This window comes from Rhododendron vialii, chromosome 8a (assembly GCF_030253575.1).
Source record: "Rhododendron vialii isolate Sample 1 chromosome 8a, ASM3025357v1".
NCBI lineage: Eukaryota > Viridiplantae > Streptophyta > Magnoliopsida > Ericales > Ericaceae > Rhododendron > Rhododendron vialii.
This window is the reverse complement of record NC_080564.1, coordinates 34,976,210-34,994,973: the sequence shown is the minus strand read 5'-3', so window position 1 is coordinate 34,994,973 and position 18,764 is coordinate 34,976,210. Positions and strand designations below refer to the sequence as shown.

Sequence of the window (18,764 nt, the reverse complement as noted above, 5' to 3'; positions counted from 1 at the left end):
TAATGACTTCAGGCCTTTAAACCATAAAGCCTTCTTGAGTCTTGTACCCGTTTAGCCAAAGGTGGCGTTGAGGGAGTAGTATTCGGAGGTAGGTTAAGAAGGAAAATAAGAAATTTCTCTAAATAGAATTTTTGACACCTAAGGAGAAAATGATAATGAAAAGAAAGATTAATCAATGGGTAATACGATATATGATTTTAACAGTATTCAAGTTGTTTTAAACAGTTCATCTGGATCATGTGGTGGTAAGTACCGAGTAGGATTTACAAATATTTGATCACAAATCCTTTGCATATATGAACAAGAAAGAACTTATTCTAATACATATTCATAGATTACGAGAAGAAATACATTTCCAGAATTTTCTAATAGGTACACTTTTAAAGACGCCCATATATATTCACAGACCTAGATATAGTACCACACTTACCAGATTTATAAGAAAAGAACAGGATAAGCTTAGAGAATTAGAAAACCAGTTAGCAGAAGCAAAACTCCAGTATCACAGAGCAAGACCATTCCAGAATTAGAACTAAGTCATAATAGTTTTTAAAGTTGAGGGTATAAAATGTAATTAATTAGATTTGTCTCTATCAGAATCCCTACCAGTATCTCTACTCATAGCAGGATTGATAAAAAAAGAGGGTGACCCTACCGCTGAAAAGGAAAGGCAAAGGTCGGTGTAAAGTTGAGCAGTGATTGGGTGTCCCCACGCTCTAAAACGTGGAGCAAACCAATTTGTCGGCACTCGACAAGTCAAACATCACCGAAACAGCTTTGATTGTTCCAATTTTTTGACTTTACTCTATAAGGTTTTTAGTGAGGATTAATTGGGAAAAATCAGAACCACTAATTTTTCTTACTACTTATGGGTGGTTAGGCTTGTTTAATCAGTAGTGATGATAAGGAAAGATTACTTGAGAAAAAATCATTTTTGTGGTGTTCCACTAACCCTTCTTTTTTAAAAATTTCTTTTTCTTCAATTTTCAAACTCAAATATAATGAAAATGAAAAATATTTTTTTGATTTTTTTTTCACCGTATAAAAGATCTCAATGAAATCTATCAAACAAGATCCATATTGGTAGAAAAATTATTTGCGTAAACACATGATTTTTGAGCTTGAAATTACCTTCATTTTCTAAAAAGTTCTTTTTTAAGAAACCGGAACACCAAAAAGGTCCCATTCCCATCATGCTACCTTGAAGGTTTGTTTAGCTATTTGTATAAGATTGCAGCATATTGTTGACTTTTGATAGTTGGATTAATGAATTAGCAATAATGGAGGGGTGACAAAGGCTAATCTTATGTTTCCTTTTATAACGCGATATATGTGTCAGCTTACATGCATCTCGATTAATTTTGAAACTTTGAAGTTAAAAGATTAGGCGAACCCTCGAGTGGCTCCAAAGTTTGAAATTTTGGGCTCTATAGAATTCAAGCATGCATACGACCTCATGAAAGGTGAACACTTACACTGTGTTTAGTTTGCAATTTTGAGATTTATTTTTGAGATAATAAAAAGTTTTATAGGTTTACATATTTTTTCGTCTTTAGTAAATTTTTTAAACATTTTTCACAAGCTGTTTTACTTTTTGAATAGAGGTATGTTATGTACATCCAAAAAGTATAAAATAAGTAAAAAAATTCACAAAAAATCACTAATGACGAAAAAACACGAATGACGAAACAGTCAAAAATTCTGGAGAGAAGAAACAAAGACCAAATCTTTTAAGGATAAGACTAATTTTATGTTGCATTTGGTGTTTTACAAGAAAGGGTAAATTCACCTTTTGCTTCATTGGATCACTTCAACGCACTTTTTTTTCTCTGCTTCACTCTTGTGCATGGTACAATATTTTTATTTATTGATATATATATCCAATATTTCAATCTATTTTTATGGTGCATGACAATGACTTTATATTCATCTTAATGATGATTCAAAGCAAAAATTGGTTGATGATACCAAATATTGATAAACTTTGTAAGTATCAAAGTACTTTTTCACCACTTTTCACTAGAAAAATATATAGAAACACATGAAAGGTTGGCATCTCTAAGTCGAGGCATAGGTGTTTTATACATCAAAACTAAAAAGGATTAAGTCCAAGAATAAGACTTTGAAAAGAAAATAAAATCCCGGCTGAAAAACATGACTTCGATTGGCTAACTTTTTTGGTTAACAAATTAAAATGTGACAGATTTGGTAGCTAGCTAGGGACCAGGAAAACCTCTCACATCCATTGCATTGAACTGAAACTAAGCATAACAAGTTGTAAATTAACCAGATCAATTGAAAGAAAAATATATATTAGTAAGAGAATTAATTAATGTCTAGCTGTAAATATGAAAATCAAGCAAAGACTACAGAAATCCCTTAGCAAATGCAATTACATTACTACATGTGTTGTAGCTCTCTGACGTACAGATTAAAGATACAACCATGAAAAAAGGGAGTACTCCATACCCTCCACACAAAAAAAAAAAAGAAAAAAAAAAGGAAGAAGAATTTAAGCAGCAGCTGCAGGCTTCAAATTTCACACAATTTGGCATTGGCATGTGGTCACTTCATTGGCCATCTGAGATAGGTTTTTATTGGTATTACCCATTTTTTTGCCTTGGAAACTTCAACTCTGGCCATGATCCCAACCATTACCTCTCTTATTTCGTTGGAGCTAAAAAAACAGACCTTTTCTTTATATGCAAATTTAGAGGACAAGAAGAAACCACATCTCTAGATCTCTAGAACAATATCTGCAGCACACACACAAAACAAGTTCCCAATTTTTAATGTCTGAATTTCGAGCTTTTCGATCGTCGTATTAAGACTCGAGTGTAAATAATGGGCTTTTACGCAATTGTTCTTTCGTAATACTAGCCTCTGGTCGCATGGAATGCATGTGGAAGTAATAACGTAATTTTCTGGTCCGCAAGTTGGTAATCGCTAAAAGAGTATGAGATTATTAGAAATGGCTTATTTGTTCAAAAAATTGGAGTGGGTAGTAGTTGCGAACAAACTTAGGCAAAGGAAAAGTGTTATGCAGTCCCAAAAACTAAGAACACGAAATTTGTGGGTTTTTTTTTTTTTTTTTTCCTTTTAGAAGTGCTACAGGTATTGGAAAATATATTTTCATACCCAAAATAAGTTCAGGTCCAACAAAAACACTTGCGATGGAATATATATTCTACACTATTTGTATGTACGAAATGGCTTTTATGGGATCCTTAATATTCATCTTCGCTTGATTGGACTTTCCGCCCTTGTACCTTTGTCAAGTTTTTATAAAATTTTCTTTTACCGATAAAAAAACATATTTGTCTTCGCTTTATTATATATTGGTGTAGATGCATGGCTGATCTAAGCATTTTAGACCAGTAAGTTTGATTGTGTGAATGAGCTTAGAATAGAAACTCACAGTCAGAATCAGTCCTGACCCACTTAGAACCATCACTTGTCTTCTTCCGTTTTTCTTCTTCTTCTTCTTTGCCCTTTATCATCTTCGGAGTTGGCCTATCCTCCAAAATTTTCTTTACTGATGATGCCCTAGAACAATTCTGTGGGTACATCTTCTTTGAGAGCATTGTCCTCAAAAGCTGCTGGCCAAAATCATATCATAACTAAACACATTATATAACCTTACATAGAAAGGAAAATTCTATGTTTAAAATAGAGATGAAGTGACCGATATTATCAGACGTGAGACATATGACCGACATCACAAAAACCTTCGAATGTGCACCATATGCCTCACGTATGATAAATCTGTCGCACATATGTGTTTAGTTTTTGCGCACTTTTTCTAGGTGTTATGTGGGTATCTACGTAACGTAGAAGTGTATATATATATACCTTCTCCATCCTTGATTCTTGAAACGTATCTCTCAAACTGGGAGAAGGTCCAAACCCACTACTGCAAACAAACTTCTTAAAAAGGAAAGAAACAGATTTCTTCCCAAGTGCCTTTCTGTTCTTCTCCATGCAAACGTCTTTGCACCGATCAATTATCACTCTTATAGTTCTGTCGATGTCTTCATCATCTTTATTCCCAGAGACGCTGCAACCTGCGGTCGAAATCCGCCGGCTAACCTCCAAACTTGATGGACAGTTGAGGAATCTATCCAATGGGAGGTCTGCAGCATTTTGGATGTCTCCTTCTACTTTGGTGGTCGCCGGAGCGGGTTTTCGTCGTAATAGCTTTGTTAGTTCTTTCTGGAGCTTTCCAACTTCTTCCGGTGTGAAATCTGCTAGTTCGTCTTCGTCGGATGAAGATGGGCTTTGATGTTGTTGAGGATTTTGCTGCCTTTGATCTGAGGTTTGATTAGTATTTTGGTTTCCAAATGTTCCAATAGCTAGCAAACCGTGAGGCCAGTCGCTGAATTCTTCTTTTGGAGGCTCATGTTTCGGATGCCCTACCAAAATGGATCAAATAAAGAAAATCAAGATATTTTGTTTTCTTTTTCAGATTAATGTAGTTTTAAAAAAACTGAAATGGATCCGAAAATGGCCTATAACTGAATGGATTGGACCGGCGAATCCCATAAGCAACCGGAGGGGATCCAACTCCTCAAAATTAGCGAAAATAACAACTATCTTAGTGTCAAAAAGTTAATGAGCGTCATTATAACTCTCACCTTTTCACATAATGCACCTGAACGAGTGGGAGTAAAAACGGGAGCAAGAATTAAGGGTGAGAGTGTAGAATAAGGATTGACAATGCAAGTGAAAGACCAATAAAATTTTTGTTAAGAACCATTAAATAAATTTGACCGATCGTTAATCCCTGGATTCCAAAACAGAACTTGGCCTCTCTTGGACTTGGCATCATTACTAAAATTTTGGTGCTAAACGAGCAAGTCAAGCTAATGATGGCTTCAACAGTGATTGGCCGGCAAACTAGTTAATTATCTATTTATCTCAAGAGTAAGTCTACAGTTACCGATCGGGAAAACCCGATCGGAATCCCGACGCCCCTCCGGGCAGGCTCCGGCCACCGGAAGTCCGATCCGATCCGTCCAATAATTCTATAAAAAAAAACCGAGTGGGCCATCGCGAAAATAAACGGCATCCAACGTGTGTAAGTAGCCGATCCAAACACTCCATTTTTGTGATTGGATCGGCCAAAAACGGAGTGTTTGGATTGGCCAAAAAAGGGGTGCTTGGATCGGCTACTTACACACTTCGGATGCCATTTATTCTCGCGTTAGCCCACTCGATTTTTTTTTTAGAATTGTTGGACGGATTGGATCGGCCATCCGGTGGCCGGAGAGTGCCCGGCAGGGCGTCGGGATTCCGATCGGGATTTCCCGATCGGTAACTGTAGACTTTCTGTTATCTCAATGCTAATATAGTGGACTGTGGAGTATTAAATTAATAAGGAGGGGACAGGTTTGTGATCACCTGGACCATCTTGTCCTTAGAGGCCGGGTTGCTACGGACACATTCCAATTTTTTAAGGGTTGGTTTTGAAGTCTGTAAACTTGCCTAATTTGGTTTGGAGGATGCATATGGTCACTATGTGGAATCTACATGTCAACTTGCACTTCCAAAATTGGTCTAAACGTGCAATGCAATACTACTGCTCTCTGCAATCCCTATATGGCTATATACTCCATCCGTCCCAAAATCTTTAGACTTTTTCGATATTGGTGCTGTTCTTTGAACTCTTATATCTTTCAATATGAATTTCCAAAAATATGCAATATAGATCTTATTTGATAGTTCTAGATTAGATCTATAACACAAAGTTTTCAAAATTATGAAAAATATCATAAATTGGGAGATATAAGAGTTTAAAGAACTGCACGTATATCGAAAAAGTCCAAAGATTTTGGGACAGAGGGAGTATATATATACAGTAGTATTGATTTGTAAACTTAAAAGTCAGCAAAAGTAGAAACTCTCTTGGGTTAAATTACTGATAGGGTTGATAAACGAACAAAGCTACTCTATTTGAGGTAGAATTCATGCTTTCATTTGTTGAGAGATCATTTGAGATCGGTTTGTCATGTAAATAAATCAAGCTTTAACTCTCTCTTTTTGGGTAATGTAGGGTGTCTCGGGTCAGCTTTCGTACATCTCAGACTAATCCCTACATACCATTCCACAGTTGTTTCACACGCTAACACATAGGGTGAAGTGGCCCCAAGAATTACTGGCAATGAGAATTGAACCTGAGACTTTAGAAGGGAGTAAATTCCCTAAGTCCCAAGCGAAAACCACTTGGCCAACCCCTTGAGGTCAAGCTTTAATATTTTTATGAACTCGTCAATAAGCTTTTAAATCAGCTTGAACAAACTACAGCTTGAATCGTTTAGCTTGAACAAGCTAAAAAAAAACTCAAGTTACTCGTGATCAGCTCAATCAAATATGTTTGAGATTTGTTTGTCTTGTAAACAAATCAAGGTTAAATAAATTTCTAAAACCTTATTAAGATTTCAAATCAAGCTTTTTTTATCATCAGAAAATGCTTCATTCAAGAAATGTTCAACGGCACTTACATATCATCAGATACATAGATTCGAGCCTAAACAAGCAACCCAACATTGGAAAATACATCAAAGAAAGCATAAGGAAGAGCCTATAACCAATATCAAAATATGAGCCTCAAGCTTAAATAGCCATTTATCAGCCCTCAATTTAGTTTTCTACCAATACTCATGCACACTTTTAAAAAACACTAATAAAACTACACTACATTATGTAGTATTTTATTTTTGTGATGATGCCCATGCATAATATGTGTGGATATTTTCTAACCAATTAAGGGAAAAAACTCAGATCCGCCATCAAAAGATAATTATCTATGTAGAGGGCAGTTTTGCATATCAACCATGATGTATCAAATTATCATCCATGCAAAGCTGGATTTTTAGTAATCACAATTAAATATGAATCTTAATTTGATAAAGCATGCGGATTATGATTAATATGTTTGGATCTGGATCTATATGTTTTCTCCGCACAATTGATTCGCATAAGTTGCGAAGAAGCAAAACTTTAAAAACTAATGCGCCGTAATTATATTATGACAGAAGACTTGTAAAAGAATGAAAAAGGATGAAAAATTAACCGCTCTCAAATGATAGCACAACATAAACAAGTGGTTTTAAAAATTCTTTGAGGCGGGGATTGGATTCTCACGCGCATAAACGCATACTATCAATTCCTGTATTTGGTCAGTCCAAACGGGAGCTCAACATAAATAAACTCAACCACTAGAGAAAAACAACATTTGTAGACATAAAACGAGAAAAACATTGAATATACTTACGAGGAGCAGGAACCGGATTATTTGGTTTTGCTGTACTAGTACTCCCTTGTACACCATTGAACTTATTTTGCATCCAGTTGAAGAACTGTAACCAAAACAAAATATCAGAACCACCAATTGTAACACCATATAATATTATTGAAAGTCGTCAACCTGATCATCGGAAAAGGGTCCTTGTAGTTCAACCGCGCATTACAGAGGAGTGGTGCACGATCTGAGCAGCATTGGACGGCCCAAATTCAGACCAACTTGAACTGTTGATCATTGGCAGATAGGTTAGTCCAAATTTGGATATCGTACATTGCTACAGTGGATGGTTAATTCGGATTGCACATTACTCCTCTATAGTGCACAGTTGCTCTACACGGCTGCTCTACAGGCACCCCGGATCATCATCGAGAGAGACCTTCAATTAAACCAAAAGAATGCAACATATACTAATCTTCCCTTTCTCACCTTCATTTGGAGAGATATATAGCAGAATCAATACTCAGGTGTGTGGGGCTGGAAAAAAAAGGACTCAGGTGTGTTTTGAGAAGCAGATCCTAAAAAAGCCAATGAGAGAGTTGAAGCTTTTTGGGACTAATAAATAAAGACAGGATATATGGATGTGAGGAAAACCATGGCCAGTTAAAAAGTTGAACCCACCCACACCCACACCCACCTCCACCTTCTTTCAATTTCCTATAACCCAAATTGCTTCTCTCTCTCTCTCTCTCTCTCTCTCTCTCTCTCTCTCTCTCTCTCTCTCTCTCTCTCTCTCTAATTTTTTCAACCCAAAATTGCTACTCTCTCTCTCCTTCCACCAGCCTCCACAGAATTCTCTCTTGGTCTAAACATACTTAACACAATAGATTTGTTACACAATATATATACTTTGATGAAAAGACATTCTCTTTGGGTATAAATGTAGTATAAATGTTGGGGGAATAAATAAAGTGCATGGGGGGCTGAGGATTTCGGGGGATCGAGCTTAAGTGACAAATGTTGAAGGGGTAGTCGTGGCACTGGTTTTGTCCATGTGATCCATCAGTGATTTGCAAATCCTGAGGCAAAGTTTAAGCTCAAAAGTTGGTATTGAATCTCGACAAAACAGATTAAGCATCCGACGGTCGGACATCTGACACGGGTAGATCCGAGCTGGGATTCTGTTCCTCCCTTGCCGGAGCTTCTCAATATCATTCATCAACCGATCTTGCATTCAACCATTGATTGCCGAAACAAATCATTCGGATCGTGTATAACGTACGCTTCTGTAATGCACCCCTATACTACAAGATCTTCAGTCCCGCTCTCAAGTCTCTCCGGTTCTCAAAGGCATTCACACGGGTATCTGATTTTCACACTTTCTCATTTCATGAGTGGTGTTCGCAAAACATGTGTGGGAATTAATTATGTCTTCGTAATTAATTTCGTAAAAGCTTTTGTTACAAAACTTGTATTTTGAACGTATTCAAGAGAAACTTGAACAAATATTGATAGCTTACTATCAAAACTTATTTTTGTTTTACAATGAATAAGGTAATATTAGAACAATAAGTGATTTTAATGTTAGAAATAGCTTTCCAAAGAGTTATAGCAATTAACTTAAACATAAATAGCTTATTCAAAGAAATATAATACTGCAGTATATTGCACGGCGTAGTCTACTATGTCATAGTATCATGGTGTTTGTCCTTTCTTCTAATTTTCAATCCGGATTCTTGTGATATCTAAAGTATTATATCAACTTACGAAAAGAAATATAAATAAAATTGAGAACCACATGCCCTTTATGCAATAAAATAGTAGAAAGATAAGCTATCTGGAAAATGCAAACTTAATACATTGGGTCTCCGAACGTAGGATAGGACCATAGGTTTAGGACAACAATTAGACCATCCATCATGTTTGGTTTTGGCTCATCCTGGAAAGGTTACAAGCTAGCTAGAGAGTAGAGAGAATCCTTCACTACCATTATCATAGCTCTCTGAAGACAATTCAGTGGCTGAACTCAATTCCAAATTAATACTACAGTATGAATTTTATCCTAACTCATTGGGCTCACCACCCAGCCACATAGGAACCCCGACCATGTCTCTTCAACCGAACCATGGCTATGAGGAAAAGGTCATTTAGTGCACTGCTCGGTCACTTTCTAACCGGCATTTCATATCATATCATATTTGATGTGACTTTTTCACAAAGAAATACCGATTGAAACTCATAAAAAGATGCATGAAATGCGTAATCTCCGTGAATGAACTTCTCTCCATACAACCCCGGGCCCAATTTGTTAAGGTAATATCCAATCAAGATTTATTTAATATAGGTATTTTTTCAGTATAAGAACTACGAGATGACTTGTCCGGAGTATAATTATGGGTCCAGAATGAGACCACAAATGGTAGTGTACTTTTGGAGGGGCTATAAAGAGAGGGAGTTGGCTTTCCTGCAGTTTAGGGGGATTTCACCCTCAGATTGTGGTCTCTCCTCCTCAAGCACGCAAAGATAATCAGAATAGTTCACTATCTAGATCATATTAATCAATAATTCCAATCATACAAAAAACCATGTCGATAGGTAGATATAATTCCGGGGTCCATTTATCTTGCGACAAATGGAATAAATGGGTTTGGATTTGGAGGGTCAACGTGTTTTTTTTCCCAGACAAATTGACCCCGAAATCATATCTATCAAAATCCGATCAACATGATTTTTCGTGCGACTAATTTTCCCGACCTGGTCTAAAAATTGAACAATTCTGATCAACTTTGTGTGCTCGAGAAGAGCCCGTACATAAATGGGCCCAATATGAGGTTGCCCAGGTAAAGCCAGGAAGGTATGGATGGGAGCCCATATTGATCCAAATTCCAAAGGGTGCTGGGGCATGTTCCCGGAGTACTGGATAATTACTCACACGCTACAACAATTTGGATACGTGTCACGGCATAATAACTCCTACTACCTCCGTTCCAAAAAACAGTCTCATTTTCTCTCTTGCCTCTTTTCAAATAAAAAAATTAACTATTTTCGTGCATAATTTTTCAAAACTTTCACATCATATTAAAAATCTTGATTAGTAATTTAATTTAGTACGAAAAAACTCAAAAAATTATACATGGAAATAGTTGATTTTTTTATTTAAAAAATGACACGATTTTTTATGATGGACTCTCAATATGGAACGGAAGGAGTCGGACCAACACGTGTACCGACGGGTCGGGTTGATTATGATAATCACAGGAACACCTCTTTGATTACTGTAAAGCCGTTCTCTCTCTAAAACTTACTTCCCACTCTGTGATTGCACATTCCAAGATCTCTGTCCCTCCATCATAGAGGTGTTGAGTTTCTAGGGTAAGGAAAATCAAGATCACCTCTCATGATACACATTACATTGCCCTCCAAAGATTCAAAACCAAAATCAAATGACAATGTTCTGAAAACCTTCCGACCCGAATTCGGTTACCGTTCAAATCAGTACTATTTCAAAACCAAACTAAAAAAAACCCACTTTCAAAAACACGAACTCTTGATTAATTTTGAACTCATCGGAAGTATCAACCGTCGCCAAACGCGTCTAACAACTTAGCTTCGAGGTTACCCAATAATTGCCTCCTAAAAAGGTCCTCGAGATGTGCACGTAGAGAGGAAATGAAAAAAAAGGCTTTCTTGCGGAAATTGCACCCATCAAGATAAAAAACTTGTTTGTTTGGAAAGAGAGAGAAAGGAAGAGAAAGAGAGCCATGTGAGTAGTGTGGAGTTTTGAAGAGCAACTACTAGATGCCTAGGGTTTAGGACCAAACTAACTACTAGATGCCTACGATTTAGGACTCCAAATCCAAATTTTCCAAGGGGTGACGAGACTTGCCGAATGTGGTATGTTTTCTAACCTTGTTTGGATTAAAGAAAGATACCGGGTGATGTGGACCTCGTTCCTCCATAAAGTGTGGTTTGACTAGCACGTTTTTCATTGGATCTTCACTTATATTCAAAACGATAGTAGTCCCTTCTTGATCAATCTTGAAACTTGATCCTGAGAAATAAACCTCTCTGCAGTTCACCTTTCTACCAGTAATTGTTTTTTTTGTTTTGAGATAAGAGCATCCGCATCTCAATCGCTACCTCTCCATCAAAAGTTACAAATAAAGAGCAAAATCGAAGAAACTCTCCTGCATCAGCTTCACTCCCTCCCTCCCTCGCTACTTCCCAATTTATGTAACTTTGCTACGGTGCCTCGTTTCTTCCCGCGAGGCACTGTTCATCACATTAACCATTATTTTACTATTTATCTGTACTACACTTACAATTCATCAAAGCATCCTCATCAGATTAGATTAACTTCCCACGTTTCAGCTGCTCCTTCACCTGCTCCCATGCCCGCCCGAGCTCAGACGACGGCTTTGAGCTCGGCCCTCTTCCACATCTCCTGGCGCTCGAGATCTGACCCTTGATCGTGTTTCTCTGTCCGAGACGATCCCAAATCACCTTACCCGGTCGTCGGAAAATCGCCGGAGTAGCCGCAAGCACGGCCTGAGTTAGGCTCGTGTTTGTTGTGGAACTTTCTCGAGAGGGTCTTTTCCTGCCAGAGAGAGCATTTTTCTTTCAAATGGATGTTCATGCTTTTCCTACTTTTGCCTGACGGAATAAAGAACATGACAAAAAATAATAGGAGTAATAAAGAATGAAATAAACAATAATTTTAATAGGATAATTTTAATATAAAGAATCTGATGCAGTAAATATTTTAAAAGTGGATAGTTAAAGTAATAAAATACTTTCTCCGTCCTTTATTTAGTATCCAGTATTTCATTTTGAGCTATCATTTAATAAGTATCCATTTTGTAAAGTTATGAGGTAAAAATTGGTGCATTGTCTATTTTATCTCTAAAAGTATATTTTATTTTAAAAAATTAGTAAATAAAAGTGTAATGATGATGGGTAAGTAAAGAAAGTGGAGGAAAAAATTGATGTGAAAAGTATAATGATGATGTCTTTTTAATAAATTAGAGTTACGAAGTAAAACACTTAAAAAGGGACGAAGGGAGTAACTTTTTAAGATGTAATTTGGTCCAAAATTTGAAGAGGTTGGTGTGAATGCTCTAAGTGTCCCACCATCCTATAGAAAATGAAGTGAATAACAACAGATCAAGGGGTTGTTGCAATAGTTAATCGACTTGTCTCGGCAGGGCTTACCATCCGAAAGTCAATTACCCTCGACAACAATTTGTCCTTGGGGCCACCTCAGTACTCCAGGGAACACAGAACCAGAGGTAGATCACCACCAAGATAATGCAAAACTAAGAGAACATTTCAATATGTTAAATCCCGAAGTCAATGCAATCATGTCCATAAGATAGATTTCTAACAATGGAGCATCGATGCCTAACTGATGAAAAGAGAAAAGCACATGAAACGTCATTTAAATGCAAACATGCACTGGTAACCCGAGAGTAAATCTCATTTCTGATGTCGAACGAAGTTGACTTTGAAGCTCAATATATTAGGTGAAGAGAAGGCCCAAAAATAAAAAGGGCTGGAGTGCAGGGGTTTGGCATCACTGCTTCAATAATAAAAATTACCCAAAATCACAAACGGGCAATGAAAAATTTACTTTCCTCGTGTCAATCTAAGCCCCAATAACAGAAAGGTAAAAACGCCATGCCTCAAAAAGAGTATAGCTTTACAAAGAAGCTACAAGTAGAGATAAAAAACACATGAAGCGCATCCAATGAAAAACAAATGAGAGATACAATAACCTGGTGAACTCTGTTTCCTCACAGCTTAACCATGGAAACTTTTTGGCACAAATAAATTGACACATCCAACTAATGTAGCACGTGGATGAATCAAACAGATATAAGTAGACGACTAGACGGAATCATCTAGATACTAGACTTTAAAGACTGGATTTATTATGAACTAATCCAAAAAATGCCGTGGACTTTGAAAACTATACTCAAACTTTATCTTTGCATTATTCTGCTCCATTAACCTTGTACTTACTCCAAGAAAATTCAACTGTGTGGATGCCTTTACTGTAACTGCAGATGGATTGTAATGACAGACAAACTCTAGAGTCATGTGTGTCCTATACAGTACAGAGGGGATGCAAAAGATTCAATGATTGTTATGGACTAAGATGGACTCAAGGGATAAAAGGAACAACCAAGTTATATTCCAAGTAGAATTAACTAACAAGTAACCGCAGTTACGACCCCTGTTCTATATTCTACTACATAGGTCATTTATGTCTAACCGGAGTAGAGCACGCAATAATCAAGAAATAATACTTTTTGAACAATCTTTGGACAGTTTTCCACTGTCCCAGAACAGAGCCAATTAATTTCTCTTCAAAAGAATCAAACTAGAGCAAGCTTCATAAGATGTAAACTCTACTTCAAATTTTCGAACAGCCCTTAAGCAAAGCAATGATGTCAGCAGCTACAGGCAGGCTTGCTTCACTACACATGGAATGATGCTAATACGCAAACAATTTATCGTCATATAGACTGCCACATACCACTGAACTAGGAAAAAAACCATAAGTTCCGTATTCACTTTTGCTAATCATAAGTTTCATATTCTTTAACTCATTTTCCCCTCTTGTTAAACATGTGCTGACCAATTGGTAGACATTACAACCTGAAACTGGCGAAATACCAACGATTGGGAAAAATGTACTCGAGAATAATTACAGTAGTGTACTGAGAATTCAGATAGTTCCATGATCAGGGTAACACCATAAACCGGCAGCGAAAAAACTAATGAAGAGGAGCAAAAACAGGTGTTATGAAATGCAAGGATGGAATGGAAAGAAGTTTCCTGTGGAACACACACAATCGGGTGCCGTGATCGCCTCGCCCAGTTTCTGTAGAAGTTAGAAGGCACAGCAGTGCATTTTTGTCCATACAAGTATACAAGTATTCCCCATGTGTTTTCCAGTTATAATTCATCATGCTTTGAAACAACTGTAGAAGAAAAACAACTGAATGAGACATAATATAGTCTTGCCAGCAGGCAACAAGATTCTCGCTGCTCCTAGAAGTCATTTCCAGACAGAAAATTTGTTGTTCATTTGCACCATTATTAACTAGTTAATGTCGGGTGAATGTCGGAGAAGCTGGCATATTCTCTATTCCCTGGCATTAATTTGTGCAGAAGGTGCAGGAATAGTTTTGAAATCACCAAAAGGAGAGTCAACATCTTTCTCAAAAAACTCTACATAAGTTCATAAGTTGTTTCCCCAATCCCTGCCCATGGAGAATACCACGGGAGGACATCAATTGATATGCACCAACGGAAGCATATCTAGGTTACTATGTATATATATAACCTCTGGATCTACCTAAAAAGGGAGCAGAACCAAAAAAGAAAATTCAGATGCTAAAAAACTTTTTATGACATCCATACTACCATTATTCTTATAAATTATTATTGGTGCATATTAAAGCAATATACTAGAGAATGCTAACCATTAAGAAGAGAGCAAAAATAACATAAAGCACAGAAGAGCCAAGGGCCAGAAGGAAAATTATAGTTCTCTTTTGAGATATGCAAACAGACAATCCAGAGTGGCGAATAAGGCATGGTTAAAGGCCACATCTTCTGTCATGAACCCCCCCACCCCAACAAAAATTCCAACTAAAATGAATTGTTTTAAGCATGGAAGGTGTCCACATGATATGAATACATAGTAATCATCAATTTAGCCGAAAACCAAAATCATAAAGTACAGAGATGGCAAAAGTAGAATGCACAATAAATAACTTGTATCTTAACTGAAACAGGAATTAAATGTTTGAACCTGAAGATGATTCTTTAAAGAAAAAAGATGTCTCCCTAGCAGCAGAGTCGGGTGAGTCTGAACCATGAACACAATTTCGTTGCAAATCCAGCCCACACATGGCTCTGATGCTGGAAATAATGCAAAAACTGATGTGATGGGCCACTTATGGCATTAAGCTAACAGACTACAAATAGAAACTAATGGTAATATGCTTAATTTATAATCTTAGGACAAGTTGGCAGGGGACCTCCAGCTTGTGGCAATAGATAGATACAAAGCTGAAATAGAACTACGCAAAGCAAAAAGAAAAGAACAAAAATCACAAGTTAAAAACCTGTAAGGATGGGTAATCTTAGCCTTGCGTGCATCAGTTGGTCCAATCATAGCACGCCAATCAGCAACAGCATTTTCTTTCTCTAGAACCATAATCAACACTGGGCCACTGATAAATGAAAATGTGCAAAAGAGAGCCAAAGAGCAGTTAGGAAACATACTCGTTCAAAGAACGATAAAATGAGAGCTTCAGGCTCCAAAAAGACAAACAAAGACATGGTTGTTGTTCGTAATGAGTGGGAAGATATAGTTCATTCACTGGAAATGTTAATTAGCTATGGTTTACATTATTTCCATGATACCGGTGCTGTAGTACAGAAGTACAGGGCTTCTCCAGTGCCGAACAAACAACAAATTTTCTCGTTAGAAAGGTGCTTGGGCCCCCCTTTCCTCCATTTCCCTCTTAAATAGAAATAAAAATCTGTTGTCTTGCCTTGTAACCAAAAAGAATACTAATAAAGAGAGCAGATGAGAAATAAAAGGTAACAGAATAGAAGGATTGCCGTATTGCAACAGTCTATGAGAACAAACATTGATTTATCAAGAACATACGACGATTAAATAAGAACCCACACTTTAAGGTTTCAGGTAAATGTGAGCGGGCTAATGTCAGAAAGGTACACCTAATGATAGAGAGTAAAATACCTTGTCATGTATTTAAGAAGGCTTGGAAAAAAGCTCTTTGATGAGTGCTCAACGTAAAAGCGTTTAACCGAATCCTCGTCAAGCTGAACTACCATTTCCTTGGAGATGCCGAAGCCAGAGTCCAGAATAATTTCCTTTATCTTATTGGTATGGTTACCAGCCAAACCATCTGGTTTTATTATCGCCAATGTTTTCTCCTTTTCTTTACTCCCATCACCTGAACATCTGTAATTCTCGAGACGTAAGTTGAAGCAGAAACAAACGAAATTTTCAACAAAGCCGTTTGAGCTACTACGAATACTTGGCAGAACCTATGAAATCAATATAACAGATAATCTCAGTACATTCATCTGTAGAGTTGCTCCATATCGGTTGTCCATGATTTCACGCTATTTCTACAGGCTACTTGCTTGAAAGGTTCAAAGGGAATTGTACAGACACAAACCTCAATTGGAGCATGTCTGTTGACATCGCAAGTCAAATGCTCATTCAGATGTTAACAGCAATCTAAAACTTTTGAAATAGAAAGAAAATGATGAAACCATATTTTCCTCCTTTTCCCAATTTTTTTCTTGAAAGAGCAAGAAAAGACAGAATTTTTCATATTACAAGCGATAGAAGAATAAAAGTATCTGAATGAAGTCAAACGGGGCATAAGCTCACAATTACACTAAACACAACTGAAAAGCCTATTAAGGAACAAACAAATAAACCAATAACCCCCATTTAGGGCAGAAATAATCAATCTTAGCTTTTGATAGAGATAGACCCCACGACAGTGTAAATGGTGGCCAACTGAGCTAGTTCCAATTGGTTAAGAAAAGACAGAATTGAGGCGTGGGAAGAACAGCTGGGAGAAGAAAATCAAGCTGGAAACAATTAGCAGGTCAATCGCCATAAGTTTCTAAATCCAAATCATTTGCAAGTTTTCCTCCTTAGATAAATGAAAAATGATGTTATTGTTCCAACAATACAGTATGAAGGTACACAAAAAAGGCAAATTTCCAACAAAATGAAAAAGCCCTAGTTTTCCTCACCTGAGAGGGAAAGAGATACCACCACAGAACAGAAGAAAGACAACTAGTATATGTTTCGCGGAGATCGGTGCTAGTAATTGAAGAGCCATTTTTTGAAGAGAATTGGATAGAGATGCAGTTAGCAAACGAAGAGTTGATTCAGATTAGACTCCATGAACAGTTACCAAAAAACTCAGAATCTTTTGGATTGATTGAGTTGACTAGCCGTCGTGAAAGAGATACGGCGGGAAAATAAGGAAACCGGAAACGTGCCTCTTGTCTCGCGGTTATTTGTAACGCCTCTGTGCTGCACATACATCGAGCCGGACTTATACTAGATTATATCCAAGTCTGACCCATTAATAATCCGACTTCACTTAATATGTCTAAAGTCCGGCCCCCCTTCAAATTTCCTTTTCCAAGCCCGTCAAGATAGCACGTTTGTTTTTTCTTTAAGTGTAGTGTTCAGGTATAAATTAATCATGGGAGTTGATAATATCAAAATTACTTTTGTTTCTGTCATAATCTTTTTTGTTCATGTCAAAATTCATTCATTGCATGACTCAATTGTCCTTCACTACGCCACTTACTTAACGAAAATACCCCTTCAAATTCAGAGAATTATTTTATCCTTTCAAGATATTTTCTTGCACCCATTAGAAGCTGAACGCAGAGCTATTTTATATATTCCCTATGTTTCTTATTTTTAGAGTCCAGTATTTTATTTTGGGTTGTTTCTTAATAAGTGTCCATTTTGTAAAATTAGTAGATAAAAGTTAGCGCATTGCCTATTTTGTCCTTAAAAGTATATTCTATTTTGAAAAGTTAGTGAGTAAAAGTGCAATGATGATGGGTAAGTAGGAAAAGAGGAAGAAAAAATTGATGTGAAAGGTATAATGATGATATCTTTTTAATAAATTGGAGTTACGAAATAAGACACTTAAAAAATGAACGGAGGGAGTTCAAAATAGTTCTTTATTTGAGTTCCCCCAAGTTTATTAATGTAATATTCTACTATTTATTGCAACCTCAGGGTTTGGACTTTTAGGGTTTGCACACACAATCACCTGCTTATTGCGTAAATTTAAGTTTTATATTCCATTCCCGTCAACACCCACCATCCAGACCTCAATGTAGTGAAGAGTCTTGGCAGTGATTTGCTTTGGGTTTTTTTTTTTGCTGTCAAGGCGGTAATTTGTACAACGACAACTATGTATTTTTCAACTCTCCATCGATAACATCATTAGTTAGTGCCACATTCTCTGTTCTTCGGCGAGGATGACTCTCAATTTGTAGAATTAACATTATTGCTCTTCTATTGTTTATTGCAACTTTATGGTTCGAATAAATGAAAAAAGTCTTTTTTTTCTTTAACTTTCATAATGTAGATTTCATGAGTGAAGACTAGAGTATGCATAATGGAGTTTTTGTGCGAAGACCGGAGTATTATCATTTGTTAATTGCAATTTTATAACTTTTTGGAATTGATGTTTAATTCTTGATGATGATGTGACCATGGCTCTTCAAAAATTAGCTCGTGTTTGTTAGATGGGTTGCTCATGAATTGATAAAAACATGTAACCGGAAAACATAAGTTTAATTTTTGTTTGCTTCTCTTCTAAAATTAATTCTAGTTTTGCTTGTGAATTTCATTTTTGGTTGAAAACATGGAACTAGAAAACGCCACTTTATGGGATTTTTAGGGGTATTTTCGTAAAGTAAGTGA

The 18,764-nt window shown here is 36.8% G+C and overlaps 2 protein-coding genes across 2 annotated transcripts; both read right to left on the bottom strand.

Annotated features, from left to right (window-relative positions):
• Nucleotides 1–2,381: 2,381 nt before the first annotated feature.
• LOC131298105 (protein NEGATIVE GRAVITROPIC RESPONSE OF ROOTS-like) lies at nucleotides 2,382–11,958 on the bottom strand. The gene is made up of 5 exons (XM_058323405.1): nucleotides 11,149–11,958; nucleotides 7,274–7,358; nucleotides 3,853–4,412; nucleotides 3,419–3,596; nucleotides 2,382–2,756 (listed from the first exon to the last, which is right to left on the bottom strand). The coding sequence occupies exons 1-5, from the start codon at nucleotides 11,227–11,229 to the stop codon at nucleotides 2,737–2,739; spliced, it is 924 nt and encodes a 307-aa protein (XP_058179388.1). The 5' UTR covers nucleotides 11,230–11,958; the 3' UTR covers nucleotides 2,382–2,736.
• A 1,805-nt stretch (nucleotides 11,959–13,763) lies between these two features.
• Nucleotides 13,764–17,361, bottom strand: LOC131298104 (probable nucleoside diphosphate kinase 5). The gene is made up of 5 exons (XM_058323404.1): nucleotides 17,060–17,361; nucleotides 16,023–16,247; nucleotides 15,379–15,486; nucleotides 15,063–15,172; nucleotides 13,764–14,226 (listed from the first exon to the last, which is right to left on the bottom strand). Exons 1-5 carry the CDS (start codon nucleotides 17,146–17,148, stop codon nucleotides 14,201–14,203), a joined length of 558 nt encoding a protein of 185 aa, XP_058179387.1. The 5' UTR covers nucleotides 17,149–17,361; the 3' UTR covers nucleotides 13,764–14,200.
• Between the last annotated feature and the right edge of the window lie 1,403 nt (nucleotides 17,362–18,764).